The sequence below is a fragment of the Equus quagga genome, chromosome 2, assembly GCF_021613505.1.
Source record: "Equus quagga isolate Etosha38 chromosome 2, UCLA_HA_Equagga_1.0, whole genome shotgun sequence".
In the NCBI taxonomy this organism is placed as follows: Eukaryota; Metazoa; Chordata; class Mammalia; order Perissodactyla; family Equidae; genus Equus; species Equus quagga.
This window is the reverse complement of record NC_060268.1, coordinates 49,621,510-49,639,650: the sequence shown is the minus strand read 5'-3', so window position 1 is coordinate 49,639,650 and position 18,141 is coordinate 49,621,510. Positions and strand designations below refer to the sequence as shown.

General features: G+C 36.1%; 1 protein-coding gene across 1 annotated transcript in view; it reads right to left on the bottom strand.

The window, feature by feature from the left end:
- Positions 1-18,141, bottom strand: part of UNC13C (unc-13 homolog C) — a 351,117-nt gene that overhangs the window by 102,258 nt on the left and 230,718 nt on the right. The window contains exons 16-19 of the mRNA XM_046653916.1: positions 16,994-17,090; positions 16,181-16,324; positions 8,941-9,018; positions 3,351-3,428 (exon numbers count right to left, since the gene is read on the bottom strand). Coding sequence (XP_046509872.1) covers positions 3,351-3,428; positions 8,941-9,018; positions 16,181-16,324; positions 16,994-17,090 — 397 coding nt within the window. The remainder of the gene's footprint in view (positions 1-3,350; positions 3,429-8,940; positions 9,019-16,180; positions 16,325-16,993; positions 17,091-18,141) is intronic.

The window sequence follows — 18,141 nt, the reverse complement described above, 5'->3', positions numbered from 1 at the left end:
AATAGAATATTGGAAAAGAATGTGCCTCCATAGCCCATAGGATATTGTGCAGTTGTGAACAGTGACTGCTCGTGTGACTGCTTTGGGAACCATTATTAACAGCATCATCCCAAGATTGTCATCGTGTTAGGCAATGTTTCCATCTTGGACTCCATGCAGAGAGTGAATTTTTCCACCAAAAAAAAGATTTTAAACACTCTTTCCGTTTCCAGAGGGAAAAGTGACTGATCCTGCCAAGAAAGAGCAGCTGTCCCAACGTGGTTGGGTTAAAGCGGCAGAGAGCTGCAGCATCATGCAACAAGGCCTGCAAGTGGCCATCACTTTGCAGATAGTACTAGAGGCCAGCAACACTGTTGTTAGAAGCCAACTAATAAACACATGGCATCAAAAACTATTTTGAGCAAGTGCACAAGCAATCATTTGCTAATTAGGTTTTTGTAGCAAGAAGTGCACATCCTAACACAGATGGTAGGGGATCAAATAAAGAGAAACTCTGAAAAGAAGGATATGATCTAGGCTGGAAAATTTCCCTTGGCAATACCAGTCAAGGTTTTATAACCAGCTCCACTGTGGGGAAAAAATCTGGGAATTGGCATCAGTACACACTATATTACCTTTAAAGGCCATTGTACATGCCTATTTTAAGTGCTATATATACTTTTCATATCAAAGGGTAAATTCTGTCATTTGCAATAAAATCCTTTTTCATCCTTATAAAAGCTCCAAGTTAAGAAGCTTAAGGAACCCATTTAGATACTGCCATATATAAATAACTGGATTAGAAGGACTCTGCCCATTATTTTGAGATTCTGGCACCTGGAGGAGGCTGAGTGTAGCAAGTGGCAACTTTAACATAATTCCGTATTAATAAAGCTTATTTTGGGGCCAGCTCAGCAGCATAGTGGTTAAGTTCAGTTCGTTCCACTTCAGTGACCTGGGTTCATGGGTTCAGATCCTGGGTGAGGACCTATACCACTTATTGATGGCCACACCGTGGCAGCGACCCACATACAAAATTGAGGAAGATGGGCACAGATGATAGCTCAGGGCCATTCTTTCTCAAGCAAATAGAGGAAGATTGGCAACAGGTGTTAGCTCAGGGGTAATCTTCCCCACCAAAAAAATTTAAAAAATAAAGCTTATTTCTATCTAGGAGCCTGCATGTCACACTCAGACTTGGGTTCACGTCTTGCTTCCTCCTGACATTTCAACAACCCCTATGCTGACTGGGCCTGCCTAATGCTTTTCCTTAGCGAGAGAAGGAAGACAAAAGATGGAAATGGAAAGGAGTCAGAGACAAGAAACTGCATAGAAAGAGAGACAGGAGAACATAGAAAGAGGACAAAGAGAGGGAGAGAAGGGATAAAAAATAAAAAATATTTAAAAGTAGGAGAAGAAAGGAGCTTGGGTATATACTGTCTCTAAAAAATTACATTGCTAAAAGCTAGACATTCATTTCATTTATTTAACTGAATTTTCCCTTTAAATTATGAGGAGTTTAGCAATTGACATTACAAGAGTTAAAAGAGAGAAGGCACCAAGCTCAGTATTTCTATCTTCATTATTTTCAGTTCAGTTCAGTGATGGAGCCATAGATTTGCAACTAAATTTATATTGTGAAACCTGTACATTTCAAACTTGCAATTTTATCTGAAATAAGGAGTCCATTTTTGATGGGTCAACAAGCTGCCCCATAACATTTTTGTTTGGTGAGTGGCTTGGCCCGCATCATTTCCTTTAAGTACAGGTATGATTTGTGTGGTTAATATTCAGCTCAGCAATATATCACTCACATTAGAGTTCAACCACAGAATAGTAACAAAATAGTAGTAGCATTAGGGGAAATTTCTGGAAATATGGCATTTTTAATATAACTTTATCCTTAAGTGATTTTGGTCTTTGAAATTTTCTAAAAGGAGATAGAATTTCCCACAAGAAATCAGTAATTTCTCCACTACATCTTAAAATAGTAAGTGGACTTAAAGTCTGAATATAAAAACATCACTAAAATCAAAGAGAGAATCTCTAGTTATGATCCTTGATTGCTTGTGCTAACCTAATTTAGCCAAATAATTCTAAAAATGACATTGATGCCCTCAGACTGCGCCAAAACCATTAACACACGTTGGGGAATGGAGCCTTATTTTATACAAATTAGACTAAGACCGCAGTGGAGCACAGCTCATATAAGTTCGTTTTGGAAGTTTTGCACCTTCACACGCGTATTTTAGTGATTCTCGATTGTAGGACGCTGAATAGCAAGTTCATTTACGAAAGACTGAGACTCGAGGATAAGGAAAAAGACATTGGGGAGACAAGTGTATAATCGTCTCTTTGGAGTTAAAAACAATATCACATGTGAAGAGGCCCAATCTCGAAAGAAGCATTTTCAGCCTTATAAATTTAGAAATAAAAGAGATCTTTGCTTTGAAATCCAACCTGTCTTTACATATAGCTCATATACTTACCACAAAAAGGAGTAATGCGGATAAAATCTTAAACAGAAATATCGCCACATTCTAGCCACCCTTGGGCTTGTTTTATGGAGGTGATGGTGGTGGGAGAATGCCAGCTGCATGACCTTCCCTCTAGGCACCATCTCCAGTCCTGAATTCCCCAGATGCTCATGTCAGCTTGTGAAAAGAAAGACTGAGGCAGCAGGAGGAGGCAGGTGCACAGCTAGTATTTCACTGTCTGTCTGATCCAAACAAGCAAATGAGAATAAGGAGGAAGTGCAATGGTCTTTAGGTTTAGGGGGAAAAACAGCCAGGTGAAGGATAAGATGCTTACTATCACAAACCTCATAAAAGAATCTTTCTCCTTCCTTCTTCTGCTCATGGAATTGCAAGTCAAGGTGTTGGACAAAGACATGACACATTACAGACACAGCACACAACACATTTTTGACAGAGATTTTTCGATGTGAACAAATAACCACCGATACATCAAAAACCACTAGCGCCACACAGCACGTTACAGAACGAACGTTGGTATCAGGTTAACATTGCACAATACAGTAAAAAGCACGTGCAATTTTTGGAACTTTACAGATCATTAGCATATACATATTTAATTGTGTACATATGACTATATATATATATTTATATACACTACAAAAGGCTATTGGCCATCTCTCTTCTGCCATTCACACTTTTAAAGTATTTATTAAAGTATTCTGTTGTGGATAATAATCGCCTTAGTTGTTAATGGGATTTTAGATTATTATCATTTCCTGTTCTTTGGCTAAACCATGTGAAAACTTAATTACAACACTTTCCATAGCAAAGAGATATGGTGCTAATGATCTCTAAGTAGATATTTGTCAAATGCAAGCATAAAAACATACCCACCTCTTTTCCTCCCATAGACTCAAACATTTTTTCCAGCTGGACCCGCAATTGTTGAATATTGTTCATCAATATACAGGGCTTTAAATAAAACAATCCGAAAAAAAGTAGTATGAGAACCCTTTTATACATTAAATTGTTGAATGAGTTTACCTAAAATATGATAGTGTACAACTATCACTGAATTCCTATTATATTTGGCAAATATAATAATTCTGCTATTTTAAGATTATACTTTTTAAGAGTTAAGAATGGAAGGGGGGGCAGGTGGGCAGCCCAGTGGCATAGTGGTTAAGTGTGTGCACTCCACTTCAGCAGCCCAGGGTTTGCAGGTTCAGATCCTGGGTGGGGACCTATACACTGCTCATCAGGTTGTGCTGTGGTGGCATCCCACATACAAAATAGAGGAAGATTGGCACAGATATTAGCTCAAGGACAATCTTCCTCTCCAAAAAGAGGAAGATTGGCAACAGATGTTAGCTCAGGGTCAATCCTCCTCACCAAAGAAAAAACAAAAAAGAATGAAGAGGGAGAAATATGACCACTTTGGGGAATGAAACATTAATATAGTCAAACAATAAACCACCGGAGACTTACTACTAAAGTTTCTTTTATTCTTAACATTGTGACATTTTATACTTAAAACTTAACCAAATTCTGTTTTTAAAGACTCATTTTAAGAAAAACAGATTAATTTAAATTTTTCTATTTCACTGTTTTAAAAACCAAAACGCCATCTGAAATTTAAAAATAAAAAAACACAAACCTAAACACCTTTAGTGAACTCTCTATCACTACAGATAAAGTCCACATGTTGATATTCAAGGCCTTTACTCATGTCTAAACTATGTTTTCCCTCTCATCTCCATCTACTGCGTTACGATTAACTCTCAAGTCCAAGGGGCTTATTCCCACTGGAACACCTGTGCTTTCTAGACTCTGCGACTTGGCTTAGCATGTGACCTCTTCACTTGAATCTCTGCCTATTTGAATCATATCCATCATTCAGGTTAGAGCCTTCTCTTTCCTCAATTGTAGACTTTTCTTACTCACTTGACATTGTTTTATTTAACTTTATATTTGAGTTCCTTTTCACCATCTTGCCTGCTGACCTTAAATGCACTATATGTGCTGCTGTGTCTTTTTGTTTTTTTTCTCACTCACAGAGCCTTACACATAATACATGCTTTAAAAATGTTTCTTGACTTGTTGTTTCTGAGGAGACAGAAATATGAAAATAACAAAAAGATGTAAAGCTTTGTGACAGGACTAGATGTGACCTTAGAATGGTAGTAATTAATTTATAATTGGAAAGTAAAATTCAGAATAGTTATAGAATAATTTGATATTTGCTGTATGCTGATTCTGAAGAGCCAGTAGATTAGGGAAAGAAAAGAGTAAAAGAAAGGAAAATGGATATATCTTCCAAGTTGCTGGGAAATCAGCCAATAATGAATCAGAGAGAGGAAAGCAAAGGACTTATAGGACATCAGAGAGATGTTAGCACTCATCAGCGGAAAGATTTTATTATTGTTTTAACCACATTACTGACCTTTGAAAAACTTTCTATTTGACTCTTAAAGTGACCACATCCTAACTTCGATTTAGGAAAACAATTTAAAATTTCTATTTTGCTCATTTGATTCCAGTCACTTAAATATTTTATTTTTTAACACAGATATCTGATATTTATCTCCCACAGATTCTGTTCAGTAAGCTGAACCACACGTTGCACAAATGATTCCAATTTCCTGCCATCATCAAGAGCCACTTGATCTAAGTTTAGTCCTTTCCATAGTATGTATGGTCAGACTTTCATGGGATTCAGCATCTTGACCCCAAATCAACAAACTGAGCTAATAGACGTTTTTCCATTAGGGAATAGCGTCATCATTTTTTTTGTTTCTTTTGTTTTTTTTCATTACAGAAGGAGAATGTATGGCTTGAACTGGTCAGTCCTACCAGGGAGAAACTAAGGTCAAAGGAAGATCACGACTCTTAATGAGAAGCAGGAAGACTACATGATGAAAGATTTTATCATCCTGCTCCCCATAGGTCCAAGTTAGCTGGATAGACTCTTCTATGGTTATTTGATGTTAATATTCAAGCTTATCTTTTTTGCACATATAATATTATTCTAGTACCCACTTTATAAATAAACACCAACCCGCAAGCCTTCTTACTAAGACCGTTTCCGATGAAAAGGAGCTACTAAGAAATAAAATGAACATAGACACTTGGCTCACTTGGCATTAATTGCTATTGATGCTTACTGAGATAAGGCTACATAGAGAAAAGAAATGCAGTTATCCAGAAGGAGACAAAAATAAATACAAAACTTTCTTCTTTCCTGAAGCTTTCCCTGACCTTGAAATGTTCAAATTCCAATTTTAGTGAATCCATTTATAAAAACACTACTGGGAACTGAATTACACAAATCCACCCTAAACCTAACTAGGAAACAGCTTTTACTTTAAACACCTCTACAGTAAATGAAACAAACAAAAAAACACCACCACTCACAGTAAAGGGAACATTAAAACCTGATTCAGAAGTATCATTGATTGATGAGCTTGGTTAGATGAAGTAACCTATGTTTGAAGTCAAGTTGTAATCTTTTAAATTAATTAATTAGTTAATTAATTAAATTGTGGTAACATTGGTTTATAACATTGTATAAATTTCAGTTGTACATCATTATATTTTGATTTCTGTGTAGATTACATCATGTTCACCACCCAAAGACTAGTTGCAATCTATCATCACACATGTGTCTAATCACCCCTTTCATCTTCCCCCCTCCCCCTTTCCCCTCTGGTAACCACCGCTCCAATCTCTGTTTCTATGTGATTATTGTTTTTATCTTCTATTCATGAATGAAATCATATAGTATTTGAATTTCTCCCTCTGACTTATTTTGCTTAGCATAATATCCTAAAGTTCCATCCATGTTATCTGATAAGGGGTTAATACCCAAAATATACAAAGAACTCATACATCTTAACAACAAAAAAAACTAACAACCTAATTAAAAAATGGGCAAAAGATCTGAATGGACATTTCTCCAAAGAAGATATACAGACAGCCAACAGGCACATGAAAGATGTTCAAATCACTAATTATCAGGGAAATGCAAATAAAGACTACAATGAGACATCACCTCACTCCCGTCAGAATGGTTATAATTAACAAGACAGGAAACAAGTGTTGCAGAGGATGTGGAGAGAAGCGAACCCTCATACACTGCTGGTGGTGGTGGAAACTGGTGCAGCCACTATGGAAAACAGTATGGAGATTCCTCAAAAAATTAAGAATAGATCTACCATATGATCCAGCTCTTCCACTTCTGGATATTTATCTAAAGAACGTGATAACATGGATGTGTAAAAATACATGAACCCCTATGTTATTGCAGCATTAGACACAATAGCCAAGACTTGAAGCAACCTAGGTGCCCATCAAAGGACAAATGGATAAAGAAGATGGGGTATATGTACACATTGGAATACTACTTAGCCATAAAAAGTGATGAAATCTGGCCATTTGTGACAAGTTGTAATCTTTTTTATTTGTGTATTTTGGCTTTCCCCCTAAAAACATCATAATACATTGTCTTTCATCTAAATCTAGAACAAAGTTAGAAACCTAAAATACAATGAATATGAAAGTTCTGTTCAGACTATGCTATTTCTACATAACTGAAGTATGTTTCTGAGTTGAAAAATATTGCAAGAAATATTCAAAATCAAGTAATTCTTATTTGGAGAATGTTGCTTTGCTATATTTCGGAATGTGGGAAAAGTAGATTAAAAAACTTTTGACCCATTTCCAATTTAAAATGTCACAGTAGAAAAAAAAATTATCCCGCCACAGGACTTTTATATAACCTTTGTCTTTAATTCTGACCCCTGGGAAAGCAAATGTCATGGTCTCTTAAAAGACGTCTCTCTTTAAAAATTTCTAGCTCAATTTGCAGATGAAATAGGTATATTGCTGTACATATACTGAGAAAAGAAAAAATAAAAAGTTTCAATGTTCTTGATATTCAAAGAAATCTGTAACAATAGTTATATATACACACAAATGTACAAAAGCACTTTTTCAGTTTGTCCCAGCTGAAAGCCTATAGTAAGCAGCTAATTGATATTCTTTCATGGAAAAGCTAAAATGATACTTGGCATTTAGTGAGAGTTTAAGATTGCTCAAGACATCAGTAATTAGTGAAGAAAAGCATTGAGAAAAGCAAAATCAAGTTCCTGTGCTATAATATTTGCAAAAGTGTTTCTTTTTTAATAAAAATTTGATTTTGAAAAGTGTAAAATATACAGAAAAAATAAAAAGAATAAACAATTTATGCTTTTTTTCTTAGTTTTTTAAAAAATAAAATACTCTACAGAATGGTAACACAAAGTGGAAATCTGCAGTGTCCTTTTAATGTTTTTTCCTTTCTGAATGACAGGAATTAGCCTCGATAATTCTTAGCCACCTTTCAAAATCTTGAATTTGGTATTCTAATAAAATCGAAATCTTTTCTGAAATTATCCGGCTCTGGTTTGCTCTGAATAATTTTGTGCCGGTTACTTTTCAAATGTATTATCCTTTAATTATAATTATATACTTTCAATAAACAACTATCTTGCCTTTTACAATATTTATAATCATTGACAATTAGAAATCACTGCTGAGATATCTGGGTGTTTTAATAAAATTTCTGCACAGTATATTAATTTAAAGGAAAGAAGCATCTTCTGGGACCCTCAAGAACCATTAAGACTGACATCTTAATGAGCTGTCAGAAGAGGTCAGTGATGTTTCAGTGAGAATTCTCTTTTAGACATGCTTGATAGTGAGAACTGCTTTTTTGAGGAGAAAAAAAACCTGATTTTCCTCTTTAAAAATCTAGTACTGACTTTTTTAATATATTTTTTTCAGTGCTTTTAAAAAAATTCCTATACTGTTACCAACATATTTCTCCTAATCTTACGTATGGTGAATAAGATTTCACCTTCCACCATAAAATAACACTGATTATATTCCAAATCACTTTACCTTGCTTCTCTTTGTGCCTTTTATAGACTAAGTTGCAATACTGGTTTGGATTTCATAAACATTTTCTCAATCATCCAAAAAATAAAAGAATAAGTTAATAAATCAGAGAAGAAATCAGCATCATTCCCTACATTAACCATCCTTCTCAATTTATTTGAAAACTGAAAAACCAAATTATACTCATTTTGGTATTGGTGCCAAACGACACTAGTTGGTGTTAACACGAAATAACCTTTTAACTCCTAATTCTCAGCTCCAATGTTTTACAATTATATGGGCTTTCCATTGTTTACATGAGTCTTGTTCCTTATCATCATGGAAAAGTACAAACTGGTTGACACTGAGATGCTCTCAACCTTCCTCTGAATTCTGTATCGTAACCAGTTCAGGACTACTAGAGAAGTTTCCAACAATTTCTTGAGATCCCTATTCCCTATAATCCTGAATGAAGGCAGAAAGAAAACAATTTCTCATGCTTACTTATTGATTTGAATAAGTGAATCTCAACTGAGGAATACTTGAAAGTAGAGACATTTTTACTTACCACATTTTCCTTATCACAATATGAACTGAAATCACTTGATACAATTGCAGCATACTGAAGCAGTACTTTGTTGATAGTCTAGGGAAAAAAACCCAAATATTGTGAAATTCAACCAGGCAAGTAAGTATTTATATACACTATCCAGGTTAATGCTAATCAGGCAAACTTTTCATATGTCTTTTTTTCAGCTGAAAGGGAGCCATAAACAGTGATTAAATCTACACTCTTGCCAAGAGAAGGATCTCAATTAAGCTCTTATATTTAGATCACAATTTGTAATATTTCTGAGTACATTTGAAAGGTATTCCACCTGGACTCATTCCATTTTAATGTAATCTACTCCACAGCAAAATTCTTTATTTCTAACTTAACTAACTACTCAGAAGATACACTATTTTCTGGCAACCTTCTCTATGTTTGGATACTTATAAGCTGATGACCCCTAATGTTCCCCCCCACCCCAGAAAAAATTGACACTTCATGCTTTGAATCATCTTTCATGATTTCTAGTGTCACTCCCACCCCTGGCCCAACCACACACACACACATATACCATGCCAAAATTCTTTGTGGTGGTCGTTTTCTCAACTTTCTCTAATGTTCCTAAATACCTCATTATAAGTGGGGCCAGAGCATTCCTATACGTGGTACTTAGCAATGAATATTTTCAGTAATTTTCTATGATAAGGAGTCTTACTGACTAATATCAAAGATCACCTCTTAAAATCTAAAACTTCAGCTTTAGTTGCATTGCACTATCTCAATACATTTACCTTCAATTTAGTAAGTTATTTATTGATGCATTATTTGATAAAATATTGCCTGATCTTACCCCTCTGTCTGTCCTTTTCATCTTAATTCCACATTTTCCTTTTACATCTAATAACAGTTTCTGAACCTAAAGATGCCCTCTGCTTTCATTAATTATGCAAAAAAAGGGGAAATCAATGAACTTAGTTACATTTTATTTCAATTACTTATAGATGTATTGATCAGTCTGCCTCCTACTGCTTTTACTTATGTACCTTGAATTATCTATCGTAAGCCAAATGTGGATGTGATTTTCTTAGAAGAGAGGAAACAACAATAACAATAGATATATGCCATATATTTTCATAGAAAAGCGAGGACGAAAAAGCTTTTATTTTCATTTTTGTATAACATATTCTGAATTTTCTTTGTGGCTCAAAATCACCTCAGGGAGACACTCCAAGGAGTTAAACTAAATGAGAGATGTTTAATCTACAAACCTGAAGTCACCAAATGTGACTATGAACTTGTTTTATAAATTTTTAAAATCACAATGGAAACCTGAAATTAGGGATAACACACAGAAAGAAAATCAATGTTTTTTGGGAGTACAGAGTGAGATGATAATATGCATCAATTTAAGTCAGAAGTCGGTCTTGGAAAATATAAAATCTCATCAAGCAGCAGACCAATAAATCTAGGAAAACAGATCGCTGATCAGACTGAAGTATCTTCCAAGTGCAGCTGTTCAAATTTTACTTTACACATAATGCTGAAAATTACTTTGGGACTTACCTAAGGAGCACTAATTCACTTGTACATATGAGGACTACTCTCAATTTACAGGTTTTAATGACAGTGTAAACTATAGGAATCATTTCACTATATTGCAAAACCAAAAACAAGCAAAAGCCTGACTTTAGGAGCTTGTTGCAACTCAGACATCATAACTTAAGATAAAGTTTGGGCAGGGGAATCCAGATATCCATTTCTGATCATTCTCGAGGTAGCCTATCCCCATGGTCTAAGGCTTGCCTCTACTTCACAGGAAGACCCAGTTTCTTGAATTCCTGCTTGGGGACAACTGATCCTAGGATCTCACATCTATTAGCCTACAAGCAGCAAGTCAGGATGGGTTGTGGGTAAGGAAAAGTGCTCAGCCATGTAGAACATGATTTAAGGCCTTTTGCCCATAAGAGTTGTGGGTAGACTAGTTGAAATAATATCCATTTCTTTATTAATGTACAAGGTATATCTGAATGAAAGTGTGCATGTACATTTTAGGGGAAATTTGATTTCACTCTAATTTATTCAACAAAGTAAGTCGCTATCAGATATTAGTTCTTTAACTAATGCTAGTAAGTAGTTAATGTATCTCGTGTCTACCCAAGACACAGCTCCAGCAGCAGCATAAGCATCACCTGGGAACTTGTTGGAAATGCAAATACTCTGGTCCTCTCCCAGGTCTATGGAATCAGCAATTCTGGGGTTGGGACCCAGTGATGTGCATTTTAATGAGCCTCCAGGTGATACTGATCCAAGCTGAAGTTTGAGAACCACAGTCCTAACTAAAGCATAGCAGGGTGAAAGTAACTCTTCAGAGAGAAACTGTTGATGGAAGGAATACCTAGCAAGGCCTGGAAGATAGGATTTCTGAGTTTCTGAACTTAAGTCGTGATTTTAGCTTTGTGGGATTGTTGGTCTTCAGAAATGGGACCTCGCAGAGAGAAAGGCAATAGATAGCCAAGTAGGGGTTATTTGCATCATATTCTATAATAAAACACAGTTTATATGAAGAATAGTCATGAGGTGTAGACAGTTCTTTCATGGATGCAGCAAAGGACCTGCCATTCAAAGAGCTCCAGATTAAATAAAATGAAATTCTAATAGGATTGTGGAAAATAAGCAGGTAGTCATAGTACCTATCTCATGGGGTTGTTGTGAAGAATAAGTGAGGCAATATATGTAAAATGATTAGCACACAGTGATGCCCAATAAATTAGCACTGTTGTTTTATTAAAATTAGGATTAGGTTCCCAGAGATGAGAATATGTGTGTCTCATTCAGTATCTCTGGTACCTGGCAAACAGCCAAACTCACAGCCAGGACTTAGTAAATGTTTGTTGATTTGTTTTTAAGTAATACTGAAGATATTGTTACTTCATGTCTCTCTTTTTTAATTAAACTAGTAGTACAGCCAGAGGAATATTTGCTACCCATGTGCCCACTTTACCACTCATCATAGCTCCTGACTGTGCCGCTATGAAATTTGAAGCATTTGTTTGGTACCTTAGTCAATCTTACATATGCTTTAGTAAGAACAAATCATCCCTTTAAGTCCCATTTCAGAATGCTATATCTTCTACAATGTCTGTAGATATCATTAATATGTCTTCTTTCCAGGAGTTGGTTTAAATCAATGTTAGGTCCCAGGAAGAGAATATGATTTCAGTATTTTTTGCTACAGAGATCCCAAACCTAAGATGGATAGGGTTTTCAAGATCAGTTGGTCACATCTGATGAAACAAAACAAACCCCAATAGTCTGAAGTCACTGTGAAATTGCAGTTACATTATCCACAAAGCCCCATTTTTATGAGGTTTTGAATCATTCCAATAAAATATAATTTATTTTTCAATGAAAATTGCCAACTTCTACTTTCCCAGAAAATGTTTTTCATTGTTCTTACATTATTTCCTTGTGATAATAACTGGGGAGTGTTGAATTTCCATGAATTAAACATGTTTTACTTAATTGAAATGTTTTTATTGTGCCAATAAAAGCTCACATTTCCTCAGTGACACATGGAACCTGATTCTTTTCTTCTCGCTTCAGAGAATGTTTTCCTGTGTGTGATTCTAATATGACCTCCTTTGTGACCTCCCACACCTATACCTCCCTCAGTCCCTTTGATTGTACCCCTAGTAGTCTCAACATGGCTAGGTTCAGTTTTACAACTGGAGAAAGGTCAGAGCTTCTGAGGGGTGGAGCATAGGCTGGAGCCCAGGGCCCAGGAGTCCCAGTTCAGCTTTCCTTCCACTTTCTCTCAGGGCTGCCATGTCTCCACCTTACGTACTCTGCTACCTGACTACTCTCAGAGAGAATTCTCATTACTTCTCTAACATGTGCAATTATAATAGTATGTTACGAGATATATTAACTCTGAGATTATTAAATTCTCATATAATCCTGCTTCCACTACAAGTCCTACAAAGTTCCAAGAATAGCATGTGACATAACTTTTGAAACACTATCCCTAATGACCCTGTTTCATTCTTTCCTTGGCAGTTGCCCAAAATGCAGCTGCAGTTCAAGCAAAGACTTTCTTATAGAATTTTTTTGAATAATTCTCCTGCAGAATTTACTGCAGATTTCATCATATTGGGAAATTGAAATCAGAAGTCCAAGAAAGTCTCCTCTAGGAATTATCCAAATAAATGATTTTTAGACATTATCTTAAAAAGCAGGAGGTTGCTTTAGTCTTCCTAATTAACAGATAGAGACTGGAGTTCAAAATATTTCATGGCAGATAAATAATGTAACACAGCTTAGGCTGACAGCCTGTCTGCCTAAAAGCCTTTGCTGGCTCCTCATTTTCTACTAAGGTTCAGCCACTTTGCCCGCTCTTCAAGACTTTTTACAATGTGGGCCTAAATTTCCAACTGTAGCTCATTAGCCCTTTTTGAGCCTTATGCTCTCTCCTCATTGGGGGCTCTCAGGCTAGAACCTGTTGGTCACAGAATGGTGGAGGGTGACAAAGGTTCTCTCCTTGATCAACCTCTAGCCAGGCTTCTCTGAGCCCTCTTCTCAACTAGACCTCAACCTTGGCCTATAAAGACTTCAAAAAAACAGTAGTATAGTGTCTAACAGCTCAAGGTCACATCCCTAGGATGATCACAGATTCCCTTAAAGTGTCTGCCTGTGAAAACTCAATGCTTGCAAAAGAATTTTCTATTTGTTTCAGTCAACAGCTCAGGATTGGGCCACTGTCTTCCAGCCTCTGTGGGAGGATAGGAGCCAGCTTCAATAAGCCTCAGTTACAAACCCAGTTGGGTTTCACATGGAACAAACCCCACTTCCTACTTTTTGTGATTTTTCACTTCCCTGACTCTACTGAGCCTCCCCAACCCCCCACAGGCCTCTTCCCTCATTCTCCCTTTAAAATACCTGGTCACCTCTATACAAATCAAAGTTGAGTCCAGTCACTCTGGACTCTTTTCCCTATTGCAATAGCATATTACCCATTAAAATCTGTCCTTACCATTTTAACTAGTGTCTGGCTTTGTTTATCTTTGACAAAGGGTACCCTATAGTGTCACCCAACCCATATCTGATGTTGTATGAGCAGGAAGTAAATCTTTTTGGTGTTAAAACATGGAATTTGTTTTACTTGTTACCACAGTGTAAACTATCCTACCACAATTAATAAAGATATCTCCTGCAAGAAGCCAGTGAACCAAGTTTAAACTTTTCTAAGAGCCAGGGCCAATGACAAGATCAAGCTCAATCCTCCCATTCATAAAGGACCTCAAATTTAGACTTTTTTTGATAACACTAACGAAGTTATATGCTCATTGTGGTCATATCTGTGGTTAAAAGCAGCAGCATGTTAAATGTACATATCCGTTATAGGTTGAATTGTGTCCCCCTACAAAATTCATATGTTGAAATCCTAACATCTAGTATTTTACAATGTGACTCTATCTTGAGATTGGGCCTTTAAGGAGGGGATTTAGTTAAAATTAGGCCATTAGTGTGATTCCAATCCAATCTGACTGTTGTCTTTATAAGAAGAGAAAATTTGCACACACATAGAAACACCAGGGGTGCGTGTGCACAGAGGAAAGACCACAGAGGACACAGTAAGAAGGCAGATATCTGCAAGGCAAGGAGAGAGGTCTCAGAGGAAATCAAACCTGCTGACACCTTGATATTGCATTTCCAGCCTCCAGAACTGTGGGAAAATAAATTTCTGCTGTTTAAGCCACCAATTCTGTGGTATATTATTATGGGAGCACTGGCAAATTAATACAACATCTTAAATATTATACAGTTTGAGTTTTAGCATTTCCTTATTTTTTAACATGTGAAATAGATTTATATTTTCTGGGCCTTTTTCAAACTCTGAGATGTCTTGACTATAGCATTTAAATTTGTCATAGTTGTTTATAGGTTTGGCCCTCCCATTATCAGTTTTTTGAGGTCAGAGATTGTACTTATTCGTGACTACATCTCTCAAAGTAGCTGGTAAAGAGTGCAAGTGAGGCAATGAGTAAGAAGCACTTGTTGAATGAACATCTGAGATCTCTGCCATCATCCCACCCATGGAGCCAGACTTGTCCTTAGGACCATGAGACACAGGACTGTGTAGGTCATTCCCCTACATTACTATGTTTGTTATGTCACTACCTTGCTTAGAAATCTCCAAATGTTTAGTGTTTCTTAAATCATCCAAGAGATTAAATCTAAACTTCTCAGGCTGGAAAGCAAAGCTCTTCAAGACCTGGACCCATCTTCGCTCTCCCAACCTTTTCCACTGCCTCTCCTAGCACAAGTCTTTTTTGCCAGAGGGTTGTTTCTCCCTGCTCCTCACATGTTAAGCTTAGCGCTTTACTTCCTTCTTTGTTCTTGCTATTCCCATGGTTTCGAATATTTTTCTAACTTTCTAACCTAAATAAACTTCTCGTTTATTTGAGCCTGCTTTTCCAATGAAACCTTTGTCTATTCAGTTCTCATTAGTTTTCCTTCTGCTCAACTTTGTGTAGATCCCAACCGAATTGTGTCCCTCTTCATGTCATCTCCCAATTAGTTCATTCCATGTTATCTTGATTATTACATGGAATCTTTTGTTTTTTAATATTTGAAAGGCAGAGATTACATCTTTTATTATATTTCCATCGAAAGTCTTGGCAAAGTAGTAAGCATTTTGCAAGCCCTCTTAGACTCCAAGAGGAGGAAGAGGTCTTAAGAGTGATAAAGTTGGTCAAGATCAATCTGTCAACTAAGAAAACTAAATTCGTAAAAATCAAGTGAACTGCTCAGACTCACACTAAAGTTATTGGCTGATTTCAAATGAGAACTCAGTTTTCATGACTTCAAGTCCAATACACTTTTCGTCTAACTATAGTGTCCACTAAAAAATACTTGCAATTTGAATATGAAATGCCAAGGCTTATTTTCAGTTAGAACCACATTTGAAATGGAAATAATTTGGCTACCCATGGTAATCTCTTCAATTACAAATGACTGTCATTAACGTGAATAATAGGTTTTTAAAATGATAAATCCATGTTTAAGAAACAGGAAGTACAGAAACAAAGATAAATTTCAAACAACTAAACTTATTAGTACTAGAATTAGAAATTAAACTGGGGTAGTTGTGTCAGAGAAGACTAATACCACAAAACAACAGCATGTTTCAGGTTCTGTGTATGAAAATAATAACATGCTACAGTTCCATCAAAGACAGGAGTCATTTCATTTAACCTACCTTTGCAAATCTTCTCATTAAGTGAGATAATGCTTCAGGATTAGGACATTCCAGTTTCTTAATAATCTCAAAGCTCTGATTAAGCTGAGCAAAGACATCAACCACAGAACAAGAGAAAAGGGCATGATCAGACGTCTGCTGGAACTGAGGGGAGAGAAGGCGAAACCATCCAGGAAGCACATTAGAGGGACTGTGTAAAGAGTCTTCATTATTTCACATAAACAACTGAATCTCCTATATTATGTACCTTCATATCATGTACCTTCATTTCTTGGTAATAAAATACCCATTTTAAAATCATCCATCAACTTTTCTAGAAAGTGTAGTGGAACTAATATCATGGGGCAGGCTGCTATTCATTGGTTTCTCCATTGCTGAATTGAGGACTAGTTCTTTCATATTTCTCATTCCCCACAGGCATTAGGATGGATTAGCAAGCTGATTGTGACTCAAGACTTTTGAGTTGCTCCAGAGGGGCTGGGAGGGTGTCTGCTCCTAATCTTGTAATCCTGGAAAGGTTCCAGGACAACAAGGGAGTTTTGTACAAGGCTACTGACTCTGTAGATTCAGACCAATTCAAGAAGTAAAGAATCTTGGGGCAAAAGGGTGATTGATGTTTTTTTTTTTTAATTTAAGCAATTCTCTAGGGTTCCTACTAGCCCTTTAAAATTGTCTTTTAAATTTATTTTGATCATTAGAGAATTAAAACAAAACTTAATTAATAACAATGAGCCTAACAATTCCCATTAGCCTAAAATTGAGCAGCGTGAATGATTCTTGACAATAAGCAATCTTAAAGTAATTTAAACTCACTCCATCTTTTTTGTCTCTTCCCAGTGCTCCATGAAGGAACTCCATTGATACATCTTCATTTTCATCTAGCCACTGCATGACAAAAGGTTCAAACCACCTAAATAAACAAGAATAATGTTACATACAATAAAAGAGGTCATTTGTACATAAATAACAGTGAACATTGCTCTTTTCTTATATGAGAGTAACTCAGGACCAAAAATCTCTTTTTACTCCCTTTTTCCAGTTCTACTTCCTCAGAGACCTTTAGCTTTACTTCATCAAATGTATCCCCCTCTCTTTTACCTTTAGTCCCTCACTCTTTCTTGGTTCTTCCAGTGCTGCCTCAGAAATGCTTAGTTCCCAATTCCCACTCTACAATTCCCTTTACAATTCAGAATCCTGTAAAATTCAGACCTTGTGGGCTGTGACGCCTGTCATGCCTTTCTCTCATAGTGGTTTACTATTGGGTTTCTACTCATACCGACTAGTCTCTTGTAACTTATCCTGGGTACTCACGTTAACTTCTTATGATCTATAATTCATCTGCACTTGGGTTTTTAAAATGGTCTGAGTCAAGTTTCAAAGTTCTTTTTTCTACATGGATGTGCAATTGTCTAGCACCATTTAATTAGAAAACCATCCATTCCTTCACTCCCTTGAGTTAGCATCTTTGATGCAGATCAGGTAACACCATATGTGTAGGTTTGTCTTTGGGCTATTTTGTCCCATTGGTCTACTTATCGTGCACTAACACTGCACTCTTTTAATAACTGTATCTCTTTAACAAGTCTTGATAACTGATATTTCAGTTCTCCAACATTTTTACTTCTTCTCAAGATTACCTTGGCTTTCATAGCCCTTTGTGTTTCTGTATACATTTTTGAATAAGTTGGCAATTTGCACAAAAATATCTGCTGAAATTTTTATGGGATTGTATTGAATCTAGAAGGCAATGTGAGGAGAAATACTATCTTTACAATAATGCATCTTTTTAGGAACATTGTGTGTTTAGTTCATCTTAAATTTCTCTCAGTGATTTTTTATAGCTGCCTGAATAGAGGGCTTGCACATCTTTCATCATGTTTCTTTTTCATGGTTTTAAAGTTATTTGAATAGTATGATTTATATATAATTTTCTAATTGTGGCTATTATATAGAAATGCAAT